At 46.1% G+C, this 24,223-nt stretch overlaps 1 protein-coding gene across 18 annotated transcripts in view; it reads right to left on the bottom strand.

Annotated features, from left to right (window-relative positions):
- Nucleotides 1–21,740, bottom strand: part of LOC6730945 (protein turtle) — a 38,330-nt gene extending 16,590 nt beyond the window's left edge. For 10 of the 18 annotated variants that reach the window (XM_016179529.3, XM_039291034.2, XM_039291038.2 and 7 more), the window contains exons 1-6: nt 21,591–21,739; nt 19,813–20,127; nt 9,391–9,849; nt 5,830–5,951; nt 1,364–1,646; nt 167–408 (exon numbers count right to left, since the gene is read on the bottom strand). In XM_016179529.3, coding sequence (XP_016023405.2) covers nt 167–408; nt 1,364–1,646; nt 5,830–5,951; nt 9,391–9,787 — 1,044 coding nt within the window. In that variant the 5' untranslated portion in view covers nt 9,788–9,849; nt 19,813–20,127; nt 21,591–21,739. Of the gene's footprint in view, nt 1–166; nt 409–1,363; nt 1,647–5,747; nt 5,757–5,829; nt 5,952–9,390; nt 9,850–19,812; nt 20,141–20,580; nt 20,693–21,590 lie in introns of those variants that run through there. The other 8 variants (XM_039291039.2, XM_016179528.3, XM_044922316.1 and 5 more) reach the window with 6 other exon arrangements.
- Nucleotides 21,741–24,223: the final 2,483 nt, after the last annotated feature.

Raw genomic sequence — 24,223 nt, 5'->3', positions numbered from 1 at the left:
TTTATGCTGCACACTCATAGACACGTTGTGATTCTGATTTCAACACTTATGTGACAAATCTAAAGGAGATTGCTGGGAAACATCGGATGGAATTATGTCAGGACGAGATTTCTGGGACAGCCCCGTATGTATCTCAAAATTAAGTGATTTGTATTTAGGTTTTTACCATGATTACAGCGCCGCCCGCGATTATAACACGGGCCGTATGGGAGACTTGTCCCTCACCATTGCGTGCAATGCAAGTGTACTCTCCGATGTCCTCGTGCCGAATGGTGGAGATCCGCAGCTCGGTGCCGTCGTTGAAGATGCCCACCGTGGGCGAGGGATCGACGGGATTGGCATCCTTGTACCAGAGTATTTCCGGCGTGGGCGTGCCATCTGCCTGGCAATTGAGTATAATTGAATCACCTGCAAGGAAATGTGGTGCCAGAACGAAATGAGAATGAGAATGGGCACAAGAACGAGAGCGAGGAATTAATAAGGTAAGTGGTGGCAATTGTTACGCTTTTTGGTTTCAACGAGGAGAGGACGAGCAGGAGCAGGAGCATGGGCGGGTGAGCCCACAGCCCGCCTCCTTCCGGCTCGGCAGTCCCTTATCTATTGTCCTTCGTCCTGCCACCATTTGCGGCAGACAATGAAACCGGGCTCTTTGTTGCAGTTCCCTACTCGCCTCACTGGCCCCGTTGTTTTCTGAATCAGCCGTTGTGTTTGTCTGATTTATGCGCTGCAGCGCCATTTTCGCTCAACGCATTTCCGGCCCTTCCAACTGCCTTTTGTTTCGCCGCCTGCCACTTGGACTTGTAAACATTTTAACTTTGATTAAGCGACGGAAATTTGATTTGATACGATTGCAAGCATAAAGGGCCTATCGATTTTCGTGAAACTCTTCCACTTTCGCTGCGTCTTCCATCGGAAGATGACAAATGGGCGGCCATAACTCGTTTCGTGGGGCTGGTGGCACTTTTTACGACTCCTGGGAATACGAGTTCTCAAGGTGACAAACTCATTCGGGCGCTGCAACAAATGGCCGGCCATTTGACACACTCGAAAAGTGGGCCAAAAGCGTACGGGGCTCGCACTCCACTTAATTCTGTGAGATGACAGGCCCCAAATAAGTTGGCCAGCTGAATATGCGCTTATTTATGGCCTTGCCATTTGTCAGGCAGCAAAGCGCCAGGTTTTGAGCACTAGCGATGGTACGAAAATCCGATAAGTGTGTCGATGGATATCAGGGAAAGTAGAGTACTTAAACTTGCGAGCTGTATCGACAACTTAACAACAACTTTCCCGATCACTTTCATTTGATTGTTTAAAGATTTGAATGGTTTGCTCTTAAATTATAACATTATTAGCTCATACTCACCTAAATTAACGTATATAATATCCTCTGGCGTAACACTAAAGCGCGGCGGTGCATGTACGTCTAAGTGGAACCATGTACCGTTCTTATGCTGCTTGGGGTCCCGATTGAGGAAGACGACCTTGCACTCGTACCATCCTTGGTCCGATTCCCGGATGTTGGTCAGGTTGAGCGAGGCGGAGCCGAAGGGCGAGTCCTGCGACACGCGGGACACGCGTCCCTTGTAGCCCTCCTCGATGTGCTCCGGATAGCTCTCATACCAGATGTAGATGGGCAGATCGGAGCCCTTGATAGAGGAGGATATATGCGCACATTAGTTTGACTCTATGGGCTGGCAAGTGATTAGAGTTGATTCTTGATTGGTCTGTCTGGAATGCGTTATATGCATGGAATGTGCCATGGCATTTGTACATACGACAAACGAGAGTCTGCTTTCTGGTACGCTTCAACTTGGAACAGGTACACATTTACAGGTACAGACAGTATTTAACCTAGGGTTATGATTCGTTTTATGAGTCGCGAGTTTTTGGGGCATATGTACATACATACATAAAACAATGTGTGCTTTGGGGCTAGGGTCATGCAATGTTCTACATTTAAACACTCAAGTCTTGGCGGTGGCATGCAGGTGCGGGTGCAGATTAAAGCTAATCGGGAATTCTCGAAAGTTTCCCGCTGAGACAACGCAAACAACTAACAACTGTCGCAAATAAATTGAGCTGCGACATAGGTACACACATACATACATGGCTACGGGGAACATAACTGCGTTCTGTCTGCAAAAGTAAAATCTACAAACAGTCAAAACAAAAACTCATCACGTTAACGTGGAGAAATTGCGCTGCCGCATGGTAAACATGCCAGCAAACAAACAAGCGCTCTCGCAGATACACAAACTATATATACAGACATGGTCACACATTTTCACTGTCAACACAAACTCCCCAGATCCTGTGCTCACCACTTGTGCCTCGGCCCCTTCGTCCTTTTTGCATGCTCATCAACGGCCGGAGGGAAAGTGGAAAAGTGCTGGGGCGGTGGAAAGTGGGTGGCATCACCGCCCGCCCCACACACACTCACACGCGCCCACACACATACAGGGGATTTTTGTAGTGTGCCAGGGACACGCTGGCAACAATAAATCATCTGTCTCGGTGTGAGTGTGTGTGTGTGTGGCACAGCAACTAAAACAACTAAAAGGACGAGGGCCAAAGAGATACATTTGAAATTCTAGCTTGTGCAGATAAAAAATGTGCATGTAAAATATATATATCCAGGCAGGCAACAAAAATTGGGGTTAACCTGCACTCGCCCCCAAATTCTCCTTTACCCTTCCCCCTCCACCTACCCCCACCCAACCCAAACCATGTGCAACTTGGCCTTTTGTTTATTTTATTCACAGGACCCCAACGAATGCATTGAACCGAGTGCATTTTCGATTCGAATTCTCTCGCATGACCAACAGGACCTGGGTCTGGACCTGGCCAAGCATTAACACTTGGGGACACCAGATTGTGCTCCCTATCTCTGCGGCAAGTACTAAATACCGAGATGTGGGCCATAGATAGCGGCATAATTGCGTATGCATAAATAATTGGTAAGCAAATTGCTTATACGCCACGTTATCCCAGGCAGAGCTAATCGATTTATTTCCCTAATTAGACGGCAGGGCAGGAAGATGGGCTGCTGTATGTCGCTTATTAAAACTTATAGACGTTTTAATAATTTTCTCGGCTGACGTATGAAATAATTTGCGTTGGCAGCACAGCACAGTGAGGCAAAAAAGGGGCAGACATTCAGGGACACACAGGACGACGCCGACGGGCGAGGTCCTTTGGCCCGGGCCAAAATTAATATTCGCACTCGCAGAAGCGTCATAAGTTGGCTTGGCAAACATTTTTCCGCTTAATTTATTCAGTAGCAATTAATTTAGATTGCAACTAAGGCAACGCCAGAGTCTCACGCCCCTTCATTTTCGTCCTCCTGGGATTTCTCTTTAAAGAGCGTGATATATATAAAGAGAGAGAGAGAGTGCCCGCAAAAGTAGGCAACCTTTAATGAATGCCAACTGACAAAAGCGAAATTCTTTCGCATTTATGGGCCAGCTATGTGTGTTTTTGCAAGGAAAGTGGGCGGTGGGCGATGGGGCAATGCGAGCAGGAGATATACGAGCGCATAAATTAAAAGCTAAAGCCATGTTAATCCCTTTAATTCGGCCATTTACCGACTCTCCTCCCGCTGCGGTCTGGGTATTTTTATCGCGACAAAACATAAACATACTTTTTGCAGTACTTATAACTTTGTTTGGCATTAAAATTGCTTGTAAAACTTTTAAGTTGGCACAAAAAACAGGAGACGTTATCTGCCCAGCACAACACATACATAGTCGCATAACTTTGGCTGCATTACGCTAAGCGAAGGACAGTCGTGACTTTGACGCCCACGACGCCGTCGTCCTTTTTATCCTGGCTGCCATTGCTGGCATTTTCCACTTTATTATCCTTGCGGTTCTCCTTGCCTTTTCCTATCAGACAGCAGACCAAGCTAAAACTGAAGCTGAAGCCGAAGCCGAAGCCGAAGCCCCGAAGAAAGTTGGCTTAGGCGTGCTTGAAATTATGGAAAGTAAGTTGTTTGAGGTCGGGGTTTAGTTGGAAGTCGCTTAGCTGAGGTTGCCCACGTTAGTTGGCTTCATCAAACTTTGCCGGGTAAAACATACACTGCTACGAAAATATTCGAAGCCAACTTAAAATTAAACTCACAGGATATTAAATAAACTTAAAACTTTTATCAATGAATAATGTAAGATTCATGCTGAACATTGATGGAACACAAAGTAACACTACTTTCTAGCAGTGTAGCTGGGACCAGGTAAAATATTTAGTTCACTACACACTAAGCATGCTGAAGAGGCTGGGAAAATAATTGGATTACATTACAAAAACGCCAAAATGAAAACAGATGAATGGAGAGAAAGACGTGACTGGGTGGCGGTGCTCAATATGTGATGGGAGTTTCGTTGCGCCTTTTGCGTATTTTGCTTATTTGATTGGAATTAAATTTGCTTATCCTACGGGAATGTGCAGCGGCAGTTGATAGTGCCAAAAATATGGCAGTGCGGCCATCAATCGGTTGGCCGAGCGGCAGAGTTGAAAAGTTTGTGCACTCATCCTGCTGGCATTCGCTTTATCTGCGGCTCAACTTTGCCAAACATTAGCATATTTCTGCAAACTCCAACTGCCACTTTGGGTGGTTGGGTGGTTAGGTGGTTGGGTGGGTGGCATGTGGGTGGCTTGTGGTGGCTTTTGGGCGGTGCAGGCAGTATGATCGAGCTTCGAAACACTCGCAACTAAAGTCTTGGCAATGTGACTAATTTGTTTTCAATATTTTTGCTCGACTATAAATGGCTGTGGCTAATTGTTGGGGATTTGCATGGCTTAGGAATAAACGGGTAGTGGAAATTGTATTCATTTTGTTTGCAGTGAGTGAGCAGTGAGCAGCTAAGCTAGATTTTTGTGTATGCTGTCGATTGCGAACGAATTTCGATTCGATTTGATTTGATTTGCAAATGGAATTTCATTTTCGATTGCTTTCATTGGTGGATTGTGAATTTTCGTTTTTCGACTGCTTTCTTCTCTTTCGCTCTCTTTGGTCCGGGTGCTGTGAAGCCCGTTCCTTCAATTGACAAATAATTTGATTAATTTCATCTTTGGTGTTTTCGAATGCCGCAAAAATAATTCGATTCAAAGTGTTCAAGTATTCTGATGTGTCTTCTGTGTACGTGTGTGTGTATGTGTGGCTTGTGGGCGAACTTAAAGGAGGCGCAAAGAATCCGATCCCAAAACCGATCAGAAGCGGCCGCTGGAAAGCCGAAAGCCTGCCTAATTCAAATGGTGTTTGGTTGGCTGGTGATTTTGGGTCCGGGTCGGGGTTCAGGATCAGGATGGTCCCCCGATTTCAGGCCGGAGGATATAGGGGCTGATGGTTGAATGAGAACCAAGGCGAACTGAAACCAAACTGAGGGAAATCAAGTCCAAATTCAAATTACCAATATGGAAACACATAAACACATACATCTCAAGCTATATTTGTATATAGTTATCGGTATCGCATGGACAGCAACAAACAACACGAGCATTGGCAATAGTTCGGTTAGTTCGGTTATCGGATCAACTTGGTTAATTTGGTTGGGGCTTTAAGCATTGAGGCACGTTAAATCAACTTAAAATAATGAAACTCAGGCGGAGTAACTGATTTTTGGTGGGGACAAGGCTCATACGAGTAGAGATGGTATTGTACGTATTAGTTGAGAGAATACACTGAATAGGCTGGTAGTTCTTTATATTCGTTTACTGCGTGGGTCTGTCTGTTCTGACTGACTGTATCTTACTTTTTCTTGCTTGTTTTTGCGTATCGGAACAACAATGTAAAAAAGAGAGTTTAGAGAAGAAATGTTAACTGTGATATCGTACCGTTTCGCTCACCTTCTTGTCCCACTGCAGGACATATGGCACGGGATGGTCGTTGGGGAACTCCACATGGCAGTTGAAGATGACGCCCTCGCCGAGGATGGCCGTGATGTGCACGGCGTCTTCTGAAATGGATAAAGAAAAGGGATACGGCTTTCAGTTACACGATACACACACCACTTGCAACTTTTGTATGCGGATCGGATCGGCGGCAACCGCAGCAGCAAGGATTCCCCAACGTGATGCGCCCATAATACGGCCAATTCCGCAGCCGCAGTCCCGTCCTCGTTATTGCTTCCTATTTAGACGTGACATTCAGCACGATTTACGTGGACCGACAAATGTCCTGTGCCTGCCAACCCATGGCATCCTGTGCCATCCTCTGCCATCCCATGCAATCCCATTCCGTGCCCATTCCGCTGACAGAAGGAATGGCAAAACCAACATGCCAGGGGTTACTTTTAAATGGATTTGTTGATGGCTATGTCGGTCACATGTCAAGTGCTGGTCATTGACTGATGTTTTTGCCCTCCCATCTCTCCCAAGGGACCAATAGCTGACCCGGCTTCCATTTTGGTTTTCAAATCAGTTATCCCATTCAAAGTCGGTGAATGTGTGCGGTCCGGAAACTATGGTTATGCAGAGGAATGCACTCAGGAGTCACTGAGAGAAATTGTAAGCGTCAGCTTAATGGCCCCACCTTGGATGGACAAAGTTATTAAAATATTCTAAAAGTGTGGAATTGACATTTTTCCCCAGAAAAGTATTTATTAAGTATTTAAATATTCTGACTTTGCATCGTCGTACTTAATTGCTTTGGCCCATTTCCAGTACACTTTTTTTCCAAATGCGAGTTGACATCTTGACCAGAAGCGCACACAGAGAGTGAGAAATCAGTTTGACGAAAGTTTCCTCTAGCATTTTAACAGAGTATTCCTGCCTTGAGAACGAGTAGTGACATTTCATTAGCGTTTGTCACCTGTCTGCGGCTGGGAGAAAGGTGGCAGGATTGCAGGATGGACTGCGGTGGGCACTTGACAGGCGCTGATTAGGCTCCTTGTTCCTGGCTTTGACGGACGCTTTATTTCTGTGCTGTGGTAACTGCCCCGAGGTGCGAATGTGCCGGGCATTATTTATGTATGCAACGCCCCCGAAACGGGTGGTGGGGGCTCCCTCTGCTCCTGGAGAGTGAGTAGTGAGCTTTTCTGAGCCGTTGACATGGTCAACCAAGCTGAAAATTTCGTTTACAATTGGAGCAGAGCTCAAAGCTCGGCAAGCGGCAACGGAAATGCAAATGAATTGTCGGAAACAGCAGGACAACAACAGCAAACTGAGGAGCAATCCAATATGGGAGCATATCCTGTTACACACATGTGGACATGTGGGTCGTGGGTGGGTGTGGATGATGCCACTTGAAGATGGCGATGGTGCCAGCAGTGCAGCTGCTGCCGAGCACCCGGAATCTCTGGCCCTGGCATTCTGACCCTAAACTTGTTAACAAACAACTTCTGACCCGCCTGCACATGCCATCACCACCCCCGCCCCACCATTGTATCCGTTTGCCCGTCCAGATCCAACTGTATATGTATCTGTATCCGTATCTTTGTCGGTAATAGGGTTAAGCAAACTACCAATGTCCGAAGGCAATTGTTCGGGCAGGCAAACCGCTCTTGATTGGGACGTTGTCCGGCAAAAAATCAACTTAATGCGTTTTGCATTAATTCCCCTACCAGCTCTCGTTCTCGCAGATGGGGAAAAAGCCTGTCAAGGACTTGGTCTCCAGCTACATGACGTCTTTGTTAGCCGCTCTCCACCAGACACTCAACCAGTCAGTCACTCACTCATCCACTGAATCACTCACTCACTCGCTGGGTCGCTTTATGCACTCTTGGCTTGTTGACTTTGGCATTTGCATAAATTTATGTTAACTTGGCCAGCTTTGGCAGACTATTTGCATCGCCACTCAGCCTCCGTTTTCCGGCTTCCGAAAAAATACAGAGCAAAACATCAGGAGCGACACAAAAACAATAACGACAACGACTTGATGGGGTTGGCAATGGGTGATTACGTTGAGATGCCTGCACTGAGACAAAAGAGTGAGTAAGTTATCGGGAATTCCATATGAAGTCACTCCTTTAAGTACCTGAAACTATGCAGCCATACTTTTGCTCAATGAAGTTACCCTTTTGAACGACTAAAGAGCTAATGGTAATTGAAAGTTTTTTCTCTCTGTGCACTGCCAAGGCACTTGTTCGTCTATTGCCCTTTGATAATGTTGCAGACATGTCGCCGAGAGCCAAGTGAAGTACTCGAGGGTAGCAGGAAGTCAGGAAGCTAGGATGTCAAAGTACCCGCGTGTGTTTCGCCTCTGTCGCGCCTTTTGATGGCGTTAACATGCAAAAGTGGTTTCATTATTCCATTTAGAATGTCCTTCAGCCAAAGGCAGACGTTTTCCCACACCCAAGCCTCTCGTCCACTTCTCTAACCACCCAACCAACGCCACCGAGCACTTGACACGAGTTTTGGCTTGAGTTATTCAGCGAGGCGCATTTTGTTTTCATTGATTTGAGCCAAGTTGAGACGCCTTCGAGAAACTTATTTTGCCATTTCCCCATCGGGGCAGGGTCACGCCCCTCCCTGAAAAACCGTGGAGTTGCCGTTGACCTTTCGACCGTTTTGCAAAGTGGCCATTGCGCTGCCATGGCAATGGAATCTCAAGCGGTTTTTCCAATTTTCGACTAAATTAAATTGAATTAATTCACTCGACGAGCTCGCTACGAAGAACGTCACGGTACATTGAGCGGAACCAGTGGCAACTTTTAATGTCCTTCGTCAGGACAGGAGGGACTATCAGGAAATAGCGCAGAATATTCGACTGAAGGTCAGCTCATCGAGTTTAGTCGGAAGCGGAAGTTCACAAAAGGTTCTGTGACGGGCAGTTAACCTAAGGCATTCCAAAGACAATTTCAAAGTTCTGGATAACCTTCCTTAAGATCGATGTCACGTAACTAAATTTAGCCAAAAGCGTAGCAAAAGTAACATTTAAGTTACACTTAAGCGCAGATTCTAAATTCTCTTTGATTTTATTCTGCAATTTCTAAAACGGCTATCGAAAATGGTTTAAGCCAGTTATTGAAGCTCACAATCACGAATTATTGTATTTTAGGGCCACCTATTGTGCTGGCCACGAGCAGGGAACGAATAAATCAAGAGGCCTAAACAAAAGCTCCACTCTCTCTTTTTTGGCCAGTGGCCAGTGGCTTGCCGGTCGGAGCTCGGTGCTCGATGGCCGGTGCTGCGTCCAACTGTCAACTAATTGCCAAATGTAATCAGCTTTGGGCGCACATAAGCCGCTTATTGTGCGCCATTAAATTTTCCCGAGCGCCGAGCAGTGAACACCAGATAAAAATCAAGTTCCACACATGCGCATTTTTCGCCCCTCAGCTGATGGATGAAAAGAGCAATAGGAGCGTCGTCCATCAAATTTTCATATGAAATTTTTGGCCACGAATAGTCGAGGCTTTCGAGCGATTTAATTAAGCAACTCGATTGCATTGCACTCACCTGGAATATTGTGCGCCTGGGCATTTTTCGCTAGAAGGGCCAGCAACGAGACCAAAACGAACTGGAGCACCTGTATCGTTGGCGTTGGCGTTGACCCTTGACCCCTCCGGATGGGAACGCAGATGGAGCTGCCTTCTGCCCTTCGTCGGCTTCGTCTTCTCCTCGTCGTTTTCACTGTGAAAGCTGCCGTTTTCGCTGGCGATGCCGTCAGCGTTTTGCTAGCGGGAATCGTCGTTGTCGTTGTCCTGTCAATGGCTCCTCGACACCTGGAAGCACGCTCCTCTGGGATCTCCAAGGACTGGGATTGCTGCTGCTGCTCCTTCGATTTCTCGGTGTTGTGCTGGGTGCTCAATGCCCGACACCATCGATGAGACCCGAGGTCCGCGCACACGCCCATGCCTCTGTTCCCATAGTTCGACGCCGCTCCTAACGTATCCTTCTCACCGGCAGTGGCGTCATCTGGAAGAGGGATTGGAGAAAGAAGGAGGAGATTCTGTCAGTGGGATTGCATTGTCGCTGCTGGATTGCGGTAAATGTTGCCATCAATGAACGCCTTGCAGTCGCACCTGGCTGCACTTGATGAAGCTGTCACGTTCCTCAGCCGTCATCCATCACAGCCGTCAGTGTCAGACGTCAAGTGTCAACAGAGATCCTCCCCAGCCACCCACAAGCCCCCATCCCCTTTTCCGCTAGTGGCAAAATCTGGATCACCGCACCCATCTAGAAGTCCCATTTATCAGTTTTATCCTAAAAACCTTTCAAGCCAACTATAAACTTGTTTCATGTTAGCTGTATCAGTTTCTAATATTTATAATGTCCTTCCAGCGGTTTTCTTGCCAAGAACCTCACACCGTATTACAAGAAGTTTTCTTCGCAGACAGGTAGACCTTATCGACCATCTTGGACAACCTGAAACAACGTCCTAAGCGCCGTTGACAAATTAATAAACAAAAGTTTTCCATTTCAACACTTCGAGGGCGCACACACACGTCCGTGAAATTAAGCAGCTAATATGTTGTAGCTACAACTGATAAGGACACCACTTAGCAGATTGAGATGGGGGTGCTGGTGCTGGTGCTATCCCCAACAAAAGAGCGGCCCAGAAACTTACAAGGCTCCTATACAAATAGAGCAAACTTTTCCTCGGCTGTTTGGCTGTTTGGCAATAAAACTTTGCGTTTTAATGTAAAACTCGTGTTGAAAGTCGATGGAGGAATGGGTAGTGGGCTAGACCAGGGCTACGTATTCCTACTGCCTTTGTTCGATAGTTTTCCACCCGGTACCTTATCTTAGGATCGTGATCTGGGGCCCATTTTCGGGAACCGCTGCAGTTAATTGAAATGGCAGCCAAGCGTGTTTTATGAGTCGCCGCCCACACAAATATGCAGTATGAAAAAGGTGAGGTTTAAGGAAATTCCCTGTCATTCTCGGTGGAGAACAAAGCCAGAAATGTGCTTTTAATTAAATTATTCGGAATGCGTTAAACGGAATTCGCTCAATTCGTACAAAATGAAACTCTCTGTCTCCGGTTTGCCCGGACTCTACGCCATTACATGGCCACGTAGATATAAGCAGCTGCCGTAAAATTCCCCGCACAGAAACACAGAAAAAGCCACAGCAGCCACCCACACAGACATTTTAAATTGCAGGCAAAGCATTTTTGTAGCGATTTTCATTCCTGGAGGGATGCCAGAGGAAAAAGAAGATGAAGGGTGAAAAGCCTTTGCTTTTTCCTTACTCAATGTTGTCACTGCAATTAAGTAACTCGAGCAAAGCTTTCCCCCCCAGGATGTGTTTGTGTGTGCGAGGAAAGTTTCGTGGCTGACAGAGCTGTATAAACGTCATTAGTGCCATTTTAATGCATAACTTAATACATCCGGTGAGAGAGTAGCGAACAGAATAGTACACACAGCCGCACACATACACACACGCACTGGGAGTCCATGTGCGTTGAATTTAATCCTTTCTGGCATGACATGTAAAATTTTAATAACGTCAAGGTTTGTGGAGCATTATTAAAACTTTTTGCGCTGCCAGCGCCATTATGACAAGTTTATTAAAACGAAATTTATTTATAGAGCGCACTCGAATCCCTCAGCGCCACTGGGCTCGTCCTGCGGCCCACATCCACCTACATATCCTCCTCCCTGCGCAACCACACCCAAACTAAAAGCCCAGGCAACAAGCAAGCAGCAAAAATCGCATTAAGTGTGCGGTGCCCGTTCGTCCTGTTCTCCAAAAAAGGATGCACAGGCATGGGCACGGGCACGGGCATGGGCACACAGGCACAGCCAAAATAGAACAAAAGCCGGAAAAATGATTTCCCTTATGACTGAATTTTCATTACCGAAATGCCCGCCATGGCGTATGATTTCATTTGTAAATCAGCTCAAGTTGAGCTGTGGGGACAGCCGGCATACCAAACAATGACAAATCAGCAAACGAATTGCATTTGCTGATACCCCAGGACCAGAAAGGACGAGCGGAATGAGCAGAAGGACAGGGGGCCAGCCCATCGTGCACTAAATCAGTTGATTGGTTCGCCCCCTTTCATTCCGCCCATTTTTGTTTTTGTGTGCTATGCTGGTTGGTGTGCCATGAGACCCATAACTGAATTGTCGGCCACGTCGATGTCATTAAAATGTGTGTGTGTGAGTGCCTCTTTCCCACGCACCAGCATTCGTCACGAAGCCCGCTGCACATTCCCATACACTCGGAAAACAATGTATCTTATCTTGACGTATAAACCTTATATCCAATACGAATAATACAACCCATTTTTTAAGTAGCAAGCACTCGATAAAATCGCTAATCTCGAAATTCATTTTCCTAATTCATGTTCCCTTTGCAAGTACTTTTGCGCTCAGTGTAGGCCTCCATGTCCGCTGCCTCCTCGCACGGCGGCCATTTTATTTTCGACCCATGCGGTGGCAGCACTTTATGGCATCCGCTTCCGCCGCCGTTTGCTGGTGCTTTTTGGTTGGCTGCACACACGGCGCAGAATTGAGGATTCGGGATTCCGCCGTAAACACAGCCACCACATCTCCGTTGCGGATCTTCCGTCCACGGACGACGGGCTACTTGGCGCTCATTTGCATTGCGTTCTGGGGATTGCCGATGATGGATGGGGTCGGCCAGGTTGGCGGGCAGCAGAGGCACTTTTAATTAAAAACCCTCGCTGCTGGCCAACCGAAACTGGAAGCCGCAAATTATTTTCACTTGACTCACACATGGCCAAGAACTGCTCCGCCCCGCCCAGCGACCTCTAACCCCTGGACCGCAGCCCCTTTGGTTTCAGAAACTAATTAAGCATGTTGTGCGCAACAACTTGGCATCGGGACGGGCACCAGACTACAGCTCATTGCACTCCAATAAAGGCGAGTGCCTACTCTCCGGGCCGGGGAGTAAGGACTCCGGACCGAGGAGTCCGGACTTCTTCACGGACTTGTCGCTGCCACACCCCAAGAAATTTCGACAGGCCCTCGGCTTCTTGTTTTCGCCCCAAGTGCTGTGTATGTATCTTGGGTGTGTGCCCTTTGGCGCAAAACAACAAATTTTACAACTTTTGCACACTGCGTTGAAAACTGCTAAGAAGACGGCCATTTCATGGACGAGTTTTCCACCCTTGCACCGGAAGAAAAGGAATTTTAATGAAATATATATATATACTATTAAAAACCTGCACAAGTGATTTTTAAGACCTAATATCCACTAATTTTCTTGTTTGGTATGTAGCTTTGTTTTTAGTATCACTCATACACAGCGTGGCACGCCTTGGAACTTAAATGAAATGGAACGCCTCTTGCCACTTTACATTCTCCGCTTGTTTGGATTACATTTGGGGAATGAACCCGTAGGCCATCCGTCCGTAAGCTTGTTAGCGAAGTAGAAAAACCGGAGAGGGCCTGAATAAGTAGGCCAAAGCGAGAGCACAATGGAACCAGTTGCAATTCCCGAGTTGCATTGACAGTGCTCGGCAATTTGGAGCAGATATTCTGGAGGAGAACCACTTTCATTCCATTATTCTTTAACGTTTTTTTTTTCTAACCATCCAGCGTCCAACATCCTTGGCTATTTTTCAGCTAATTCCTGGCAAGATAGGGCCATAAAGAGAACTGCTATCACTTAATCTAATGAGTTTTACCTTCCCGCCGCGGGCAATTAGACCAAGAATGGCCATAAAAGTTTGAAAAACAGCAGCGGGCGCAGGCCAAAGTCAATATATCATTAGGCACTTGTGCGGCTGGCTAAATGATCTAAAAAATGCGGCCAAATAGACTGTGGCCAAGTTTTTCGATGGGCCATGCAAAATGCCCCGGCCATTGTACAATTTTAATTGCTCTAAAATGCTGTAATACAACACGAACCACAAATAAATAAAATTTGCTGACATCAACAGGATGTTTGCGGGTTCCTGTCCAGCCCCCGAATGCGGTGGACGGTGGGTGGGGCATTCTTCTGGAAGGGCCGGGGCCGGACACAGACAGGACCTCTGGACAAAAAAGGAGGCCAGTAATGGGCCGTCTAATGGTCCCGGGCCTTTGAAATTTAATTTCGAACGATGTGCGATGGAAGCGGGCAGGAAATGAGTCGAGCATTGGTGTTGTGTGTCGTTTATGCCCACTTTTCACAATTTATTTGTGCTTCTCATTTAGTTTTCACTTTCTTATCGCTGCCCCATTACGCAACAGATTTTCATTCACATCAGCCCTTTTGTGCGCAACGATTCCGTAATGGATTGTTTCACTTGTGACGCTTACTTATTGACCATTGTATTTGGCCATGTGACTCGGCAATTTCTTGGCCGCAACGATGCCCGCTTATGCGCTTTACAGTTTTCCGAAATTATCCTGGATGGAAACGCCCAGCTCGGACTGGGCAAAGTTGGCGCTTTGAAGCAATTAAATTCTTAATAATATTTCGGAAAGTGCAGAAAACTTTGCGCTCTGTTTCTGTAGCAAAAAGAAACCGCCAACGCCGTCCAACTTTTTCTTAGAAAACATTCGGCGGAGTAAAAGTGCAAAATTATTCCGCGAACTAAAAATAAAGGAGGAGGACGTGGGGTCAGCTGGGCGTTAAGGCAAAAGGAGGAGTGGCCGAGGACAAAGAGGGAAAACTTTTACGCTTCATGCTTAATTGCGGCATTTCGATTAAGCAAAATTAATAATAAAAGTTTGTGTTATTATTTATGCAGTCGGCGAATGGACGAGTGAAAAGGAATATCAAAGGCGAAAAAGAAAAGCGGCGGCGGAAGTGAAAATTTAGCAAACTTTTCCATCTCGGTTTGCTACGGCTTTCGCGTTGTATTCATTTTCTCTGTCGGTTCTGTCGGGTCTGTCGGCTCATAAATCCTGTAAGGATACCCAGAAATAAAAACTTTTCCACCGCAATTCAACTGAAGACACGCAGGTCTAATAACTGCAGACATGCGTGCAGAGGAATTTTCTTTGACTTTGAGCCGCTCAAAACCTGATTACTGTCCTAGAGCTGGATTCTCTTCACTCTACTATTATGTGAAGTTCGTGTGTCTCATTTAACTTTTTTAAAACTTGTTGAAACTAAAGCTCTCGCACTAACTAAAGTGGACTTTAGTCTCTAGCCTCTCTGCTCTGCCCGGCTCAGGACTTTTCGGACTCACTGTGAAGGGAAGGGAAGTTGGATGCCTCCTCGTCGCTGTGCCAGTATATCAGACATCCTGCGCACAGCGAAACAGAACGGAATGAAGAAAAATAAATAAATGTAATGGCAACGCTAATGAACGGCCACCCCTGGAAACTCCCGCCTCCCGATTTTCCTCGCTTTTCCGACCCCCGGCCAGCGGACTTGACCATAAACTTTGCTGCCGTTGCCTCGGCATAAAGTTGATTTCGAGTTCGGGCGGGTGAAGAAAGAAAAAAACGCCAAACGGGATTCGGGCAAAAAAGTTTAGCACTCGACGCTCGACTTGGCTAAAGGATCCCAGGGTCCCTGGATCCTGGATCCTGGCCACCCTGTTTACGCACGTCTTTTGGCCGCTGCATCAAATGAAATGCTGCGAGTTGAATAGCACAAGATGGAGACGAGCAAGGAGTGGGACACGGCGGGGCAAATCATGACTGAAGTGCAAAACTTTTCCCATTATGCAATAAATAAATTTCCATGCTTTAAAGTGGCAATCGGAGGGGAACGCGGCGGGGGAGGGGCTGCGATGTGGCAGCGACAAACGTAATTACGTATACGCCATGGAGCACGTCGTACACTCGATGGCTGGCAGGGCACCTTGTAATGGGCATATCAGCGCAGTTCAAACAGCTCCAAATTGAATAAGTAAACAACAACGCCCCAGAGCCAGGACCTCCACTCCCGACCAGATGCAAATGTTTGTTTTTTACAGAGAGAGAAATAATGAGAACTAAGTAAACGGCCAGCTGCATATATATTCCAATTAAATCATAAAAACGTAGTTTGAAAGGCACTTATACATGTTTTTCACATAAAAGTTTAATGTCTTCTATAGAAAACTTCTTACAATCAATTAATTTATTATTTGGATCAAGAGAATTTGAAACGAAGTCCTAAAAGTCCGCACAAATATTTCAAAAATAAACTGAATGAAGAAATTGGAAATGCGTTTTCCTTGAAACGCTGCCTTCTCAGCTTTGCAAAGATAAATCCTTGGAATTTAAATAAAGTATTTCATATCTTTGTGCCGTGCAGGCAAAGCGGATGAATGGACACTTATTTTTTCAGAACTCAAACATTTTTCAGCGAGCGCAGGCCAACAAAGGAGCCCAGGACCTTGCCAGGATATTGATTTTCCCGGCTAAGCTGGGGAAAACACACACCAATAGCAGGGCGGGCGATTTGACGAGTCCATTGAACTATTTGCCGCTGTGGCCTGAATGGCCTTATTAAAAGCCAGTCCCCTGCTGGTCGTCCTGGTTCGTCCTGTTCGTCCTGTCGATATCTCAAAACTAATAAAAAGGGTTTCGTGCAGCGGCAACACTTTGGCAACTTTTTGGTTCCTTCTGCAAATTGATACTCGAGTATTGGTCAAGGAGTGGAAGGGAAACAAGATTTCTGATTGCGCTTTAATGGCGCCTAATGGCCGGCGACAAGTGTGGCAAATTACTTTAATGGTCGCTACGAAATAATGAACAGCAAAACGGGCCTGGGAAAAGTATTTAGGGCTCCGCCTTTTCGTGTCCTTCGAATTGGTTAACCAACTTATGGCTGCCCAATCCCGCTACATTTTATTCAAATGAGAAACTTTAAGTTGCAGTATGGAAATATTTTAATTTCCCCGGCTTTGCACTTCAACTTTCAGCTTCTTTCCGCTCGGCAATTCCAGCAGCAGTCCCCTTTCTCTTGGCCAGAACTTTGGCCCAAAGAAAACAAAAAGCAGCCCGCATAGTTATTAAAAGAGAAGTAACAACGAGACAAAACGAGGGACGGCCAAGTTGTCTCTGCCAGAGTTTTCTTACGTTCTTCTTTTTTATTTTTTGTGTTTTGTTTTTTATCTGGGAAGACGAGGGCCTTCCACCATATAAAACCAGTACTTATTTTTTATCGTAAGCGCAAAAATGCAAACAATTTTCAACTTCAACTGCAAACTTGCTGCCTCTCAGCCATCTCGACTCCGGAATTTTTAGCCAGCAAATTGAAAATGCATTCGTGCACGGAGCTCGAGACCTTAAAGCGATTCATTCGTTTTTTCTACTCGAATCGCCTCAACTCAACTCGACTCCATTCGATTCGATTTGAGTGAAGTCAGATCGTGCTGACTCCTCGAATATTCGGAAATGCGAGTTTCATGCATTTAAATGGGAACGCAAATTCGGATTGTTTTCCGCTTTTTCCTGCATTTCAATTTGAATTATTTTTGCCAGTCCGGGCCCGGGCCATCATCCAATTGCAGGCGAAACGCCACGACTGAGTCGCCTTGCATTGCCCAGCCCGAAGAGCAGTAAAAATAAATCAACAACTGGGTCAATTTTAACGCTTCACTGCCAATGGAGTGTAAAGTCCCAACAAAAACAGAAAAACAAGAGCCCAGAACAAAGCGTCACCAGGATGTGGGTGAGTGGTGCCGAGAGGTGCGATGAGTGCGGGTCTGAGTGGTGCACCTACAGGCGAAGCCCTGCATGTGGTGCCATTACTGCCAGCCACCACCATTCACCGTTCCCGCCCAACTTCACCTGAGCGACTTGTGTGGGAATGTTTGGGAGTTGGTTTCCCTGCACTGGCAAAAAATCCATATTCAACATTCCTTTAACCAAATCGAAAAGCAAAGAAATTGGGTTTTTCATTATTCAAAATTGTAAGGATAGGTATCGTAAATTTTCTTTGTTGCACTATGAGTTTTCTTTCCGTGTTTCTACCTGTCCTCTGTTGTTGCCATTGCACCAAGATCTTCGACTGCGAATTGCATTCGGTGTTTCCATCTGACGTCAATACAGGAACAAACGGCTGCTGCAGGAAATTCTGTGTATCTATCGTGGCAAAAGAAAAACAAGTTCGAGTCGTCCGGCTCTCTTATACGTGAAGACCTGGGACCTGAGAACCCAGGCTGAGACCTGAAGTCCGATGATGTTGATGTACATAGCCCGTATGTACCACTCAGCCCCAAGTGTAAGCCGATCTCCAGACCCCAAGCCTCCCCCTGCCATCCGACGACATCCAAACTTCTACGCCTTCATCTCGAACTTTTTGTGTTTTGTGTTTTGGGCTCGAGTTTCGCTCGGTCCCATTATGTGCGCCAGTTTTTTGGGCGCCAACTCTGGAGTTGTCCGATCGAGATGGAGATGGCGATCGAGAGAGTGCGGAGTGTGTATACCCAAACACAGAGTGGCTGATAAAGTTCTCAGGCCCGATGTTGTTGCTTTTGCGTCCACTCTAGTTCACATTGTTGGATAATCTGGCTGGGACCCCGAAGCCAACAAATTCCAGCGAAAACACGAAAAAACGAAAAACTCTAAGCAGACTCAGTGACTGACTGACCACAGCTTCCGTACCCCGCATGGCTTTTGTTTTGATCTTTTTGGGGGCTTTACTTTCGTAACGAAATTATAGGTACACTTTCTTTTCAGCAGAATTTGGTGAACCAAGAAAAGAGTTTATATGATAACTGAAGATATTTCAACTTACATAAGTTCGGACATGTCAAGATTCTTTTCTTCTAGAAAAGTTCAAAAATCTGCAGTGAATGCAAAGTAGGTTACAGTACTGCAAACTTTACAGGAAATCCCCTTAATTATAGAACAATATGTAAATATTTAGCTTCCATTGAATAATATTTTGTTTATGCCAAACAGGGAAAGAGTATCCAAATCTCCGATAATCGAAGCTGTGACCCCAATTTCTTGTTTATGTTTACACTTATGGCGCGTCGCTTTTGCCTGCATTCGTGTGCGAGCATAGTTATCGCTATCGTTATCGTTATCGCCGCTAAGCGAGGTCGTAACTCGTTTGAATAGGTTACCAAGTGACCTTAGTCGGCAGTCACGCAAGCACCCACTTACAGCCTTTATATTTACATGTAAATATCTGGCATGCACCAAATGTAATGGTAAATCGATCCACCGATGATTGCTGGCATTTCAGGGACCCGTCGACAGACAGGCCCAAATTTTCTCCCTATTTCTTTGGAGGGGGCGCAGTAAGCCCATCTTGTGTGGAGCGAAATGGGCAAACAACTACTTCATTTATCAATATTAAGCATTTTGGGGGCGGGGGGAAATTCGAATATTCGAATAAATGACTGGCAAGAGGCGAGTGGAGCGACTGAAGCGAAGCGCAAAGCCATGGATCCGTATCCGTATGGTGGTGTCCCTCTATGGGAATTGCAATTTCCTGGCCCCCGGAACCACTAATAACCCTTTGTCTTTATCATCTGTCCCCGTCTTTGTCGTCATCGGTTACACATGTTTGCTGCTTCGTTATTTCGAACTGCAGATGGTCAATCTAGCCCCACTGGAAGCTCCTCCGAGCAAGATGTGGATACAAAGCCACAAAACCAATCAAGCCCCTCCATCCGTTTCGAGCCACCGAAACTGCAATCCCCTCTCGAAAACCGATCCCTTCGATTCCCGCCTGGCATTTGCCGTTTGTTTTCTGCTTTCTGGCCCAGTTCAGTTCAGTTCGGTTCGGTTGTTTGTTTTTCCGGGCCAGAGTGCTTTTTTCTGGCCTTTCGAAAATTTCGTAATTGAATTGGGCCCGTAATGCTCGCACCCGCACTTATTTACACTTGCCGATGTAATTGAAATTTCATAAATTTTAATTAAATTCTAGCCTGCGGACATTGGAGCATTTGATTGTTCTGTTCGATGTGTGTGCAATGGTCGATGTTTTAGTTTTAGTTGCTGCTGTAGCTGTAGCTGCAGTTTTCCCCGAGGATTTCCCTTACATTACAATTCAGAGTATATCGACATTTGGGTGACTCACCTCACTTGCGCAATCATTATACGACGTGCCCAGATCCAATTCTATAGTTGTGTACTGGCCAATTCCAAGAGTCCTGCACTCCTGGAGTCCTACAGTCCTGGGGTCCTCAAGTTGGTGAGTGACCAGGCGAGTTGATTGCTCAAGTCGTAAAATCCGGGAGTTGTTTGCTGTTCGCCTTTCGTTTTCGGCGCTTACTGGGCGCGTTTTACACTTTGTTTACAGGATAATCGCATACTTTATGACACTTTCCACTTCGAGTACACTGGGCGTATGCGTTTGACGAAGGACTTTGAAACCGTTGACTTTTACGTGGGGCTGCACAAAGGATTTTTATGTTATTCCAATTTGATTGGGGGAAATGGTTGCTTGAGTGCTTCAGAACAAAGGCAAAACTCATAAGACATAAGGCGTAAAATGAATGGCGATGCGAGGACTTCGCGTATAAACGCGCCTTTTATGCACACAACAAATAAAATCAATACGGCGTAAAATCAGGAATATGAGCATGGGCTGCGGCAATTGTCACCACTGGGTCTGGTCAACAAATAAAGGTCCTTCGGCATTTGTGGATTTCACTGCGGCACACACTCCGAAACACGTGACTCATGGGTCAATACGGGGGCTACGCCTTATACGCCCTATACGAACTATACGCCTTATATGCATTATATAATTGTCACTTGGCTAGCTGCTTTATTAGCATCCTCCCACTGTTTTTCCACTTGGTCGGGCCAAAATCACAGGTCGAAACCATAAACTGAAACTCACAGCTGTGCGTCGCCGCCACACCAATTGCCTGGCGTTTTTTGAAAACTCCGACTGACGGGCCTGTCGAACAGCTCGCTGGAAAATCGCGGCGGCTGCACAGGCCAAAAAACAGAAACAGAGAGAACCAGTTTTCCAAGGCAGTGGGGAAAAGTGCTCAACGGGAAAATATGGGGTTTAATTTTTTGGCAATTTTTGAGCAAGCTATGCTCGAAAAGTTATTAAGCAGGAGGAAACTTGTTATTTTATATTTTCAGCGCTGCCTAACATGATAAGATAAAGGACACTGTTATTGATAAGTTTTTGAAAATAAATATTTAAGATTTATTTTTTTGGAACTTTAAATATTTTTAAAAATTTTAATATTTTTAAGTTTCTATAAACTAGCATTTCTGTTGTAAAAGGACCCTATATTTTCCCTTCCAAGCAATCAGCTGATGCGTAACGGCTATCTTGTTGGCCAAAATTCCCCAATAACGGGAACTGCTCACTTGCGCAACTGTCCTGGCCCGAAAAACCCCCCCATTGAAAACTTGCAGCCAGTACAAGTTTTCACAAACGACTCTTATAACTCTCTGTCACTCTCTTTGCGATCCTTTGGGAAACTGGAATTTTTCTTGCAGCGCTGTTTTTCTTGGCTGTTCTGCTGCTTTTTTTCCCCCACATTTTCAAGTTTTGCACCCGCGCGGGTGTGGTCCTGTTTTTCCGATTCTGGCCAAAGGAGCGTGAAAAGCGCCGAAAACGCGAGCGAATTTCCACTTTAGCACAGGCACACACATATGCACGCACACACGCACAATTGGGAGAGCGTTTTCCCACCCCTTTTTCCGGTGGTGATTTGAATTTGTGACGTTCCGCTTGATTGCCGCCCGCTTTTTGCTTTGTTTTTCTTTTATTCACTCATCATTTTCCATCAATTTGCGTATCCATAACTTGAACAATTTTCCTAGTCGCACACAAACACACTCACACACACACACACTGGGAAAAGGCGAGAGCGAGACAGCACTTACGGCCACTGAACGCTGCGATTGAAATGGGATTTCTGATTGCTTTGGACTCTACGGATTTCGTCCGCGTTCACGTACGCCGTGGTGGAACAACAATTGAGTACTGAATCTGCGTCAGGAGTGCTCGATTTGCCACTCGAAAAAGAGACGGCATTCGCTGCACGAACGGAGAGAGCGAGAGTGAGAGCGAGAGAGCGCGCTGCTTCGGCGAGAAGGAGAGGGCCTATACTCTCTTATACTATCTGATGCTGGCTAATGCCATATTCCGATTCAGCTTCGGGCCGAGCGAATGTGGCCAGCGAACCTGTCCTAACCCTTTGACATGGCTTTCCGACGGCGACGGAACGGACCGCAGAGAACCCGAGAATTCAGGGGAGTGCAGTGCACTCGAAACAAATGCGTTGTATTTCTGGACAGGATTGTGTTGCCAGCAATTGTTATTGCTAGCAATGAGTCCTAAGAAAACACCTCATAAGTTCAGATATTTACATGATTTCCAAGGCTTACTTGAATATTTGTTGTAGCTGCAATTACCAAACACAATGGTCAAGACACTACCTATGTTTTTTTGTGTGTGGGAAGCCCTTCTGCGCGGCCGCTCGGCTTCATTGAATAATTATCTCGAGTTTACCTGTTCTCGACTGTCGGCGGGCCCTTCGATGTGACTGTGACCCAAAAACCAGTTTCTCCGCCAAACTCCCAACTCGTTTGGCGCTCAGAAAAGGCGAAAAGCGCCTGCGCAGCCCGCTCAAAGTTGAAAGAGTGAAGCCATGTGGAAATGTGTTAAGTGCCAAACACCCAAAACATTTCTGTTTGAGTAGCCAAAGAACCGTAGCATAGCCCCTGCCATGGGCCATATAATTGGATAATGCGAGCGAACCCCCCGCTCAAATGGCTTTTTAATTATGGCCAAGAATGCGGTACATCATCAGCGATGATCTATGATTTCTACCTGCATTTGGTGGTCTGTGCATCTCGACGGTCCATTTGCAACGTCACTTTTGGCCAGTCATAAAGTTCCCACGACTCACGGTGAGCCTGACCTACGTTGTAATGCTTCAATTAGCCAACATCTGCTGCCGTGGCCGAGAAAACCCAGTTTCCCCGTGCTCGAGTGGCGAAATATTTCCCTTGCAGACTGAGCGAGAGGAAAACTCCGCCACTGGAAGGTGAGCAAATCAGTGCGACTGCGCGAAAATCTGCAAAGAGAAAATCCTGCCGAGAGACGCCCTCAATATGCTGGCCTCTTTCTCTCTTCTGCTCTCTGAGAACCACCACCACCCCATTCGGCACCACCCACTCGCAACACCCACTTTTGCCCACCCAACGACTTTGCCAAAATGTTTCGTTTTCGCTGAATTTCACTTGGTTCACAGGCCACTCTGGCGAATCCTTCGCAGGACCTCCTTCTGGTGCACTGGCACACACACGCACACACACAACAGAGTACCTACTACATATATGTTGATTTTGGCACTCTGATTTATGCATTATATTAGCGTTGATTTTTAGCTGCAATAAATCTGCACATAATCGGGGGCTACATGCTATAAAGCCATGCATGCCATCCCGTAATCATAATTCACCCGGCCCGTTAATAGGTCCTTCCCCACCACCCCTCTCCCTCCTCACAAGCCAAGTCACTAATTTCTGACTTCAGACAGGTGAACGCCTTCCAAAGTGGCTCGTTCGTCTAAGAGTCGACGCTTCACGACTGTCAAGTGCGATTCCCTGAATGCCTTGAGTGTGCTGAAGAGCCAGCCATATGCTGGGCTCAAAGTCGATGCTACCTGAAATCGAACAGCTGTCACAAAACAGTCAACTAATTGCCAATTTCATAATCGCCCAAATCTCGATTTGTTTGGGCTGAAAGGCCCAGGAGGTGTCGAGATTATCGTGTATGAGTGAGACAATCCAGGAGCAGTTGCCAACTATTAATGACCGCACGTAGTCAGTGTCCAGTTCTCCAGGGAAACAGCCGCACGTGTTATGGGTGAAAATATGCTTTTGCAAACATTGAGAAAAATTAGTTAGTTTAAAAACTAGATTACTGCTTGTGTTCCTAGCAGTTGCATAGTTTTCATTAGACACATTGAAATTATATTTAAGATATTTTAAACTTTCTGATATCAAGCCATAATGCATTCGAACAAAACGATCAAAAAGGCTTATCAGGCTTGTTTTAAGGTAGCAACCCTAATCACTATTCGGTTGTAAGAATCGAAATTCATGAGAATAGGTAATTGTTATCCAAATAAAACTGCGTCCTGTTTCTTGTGGCTTCTTTCTCGACGTGCATAGCCAAGGACATAGAAATATTGTCTCTGAAACCGGGTCCCCAGTGGCTGGGCTTCCACATAATTTGCCCGGCTCGTGTCGCTGCAAGGTGTTCATGTGGCCATAAAAACAATAAAATATTTAACACAAATTTTAACTTAATGCTTGAGTCGTAAAAATGTATGAGTGTAAAAATGCTTACCTATGGCCTTGCAGGGGGGCGGATTGTAGAGGTGGGCGCGTCCATCCCAATGCCGCCTCATTAAACCAGAAATTACACAAAGGATAACGCGCAGCTTGACGGCGATGGCCGCAAAGTGCTTGTGTTTGTATTTGTCTCCTGTGCGCGTGTGTGTGTG

This window comes from Drosophila simulans, chromosome 2L, assembly GCF_016746395.2.
Source record: "Drosophila simulans strain w501 chromosome 2L, Prin_Dsim_3.1, whole genome shotgun sequence".
In the NCBI taxonomy this organism is placed as follows: Eukaryota; Metazoa; Arthropoda; class Insecta; order Diptera; family Drosophilidae; genus Drosophila; species Drosophila simulans.
This window is presented reverse-complemented; position numbering and strand designations above follow the sequence as displayed.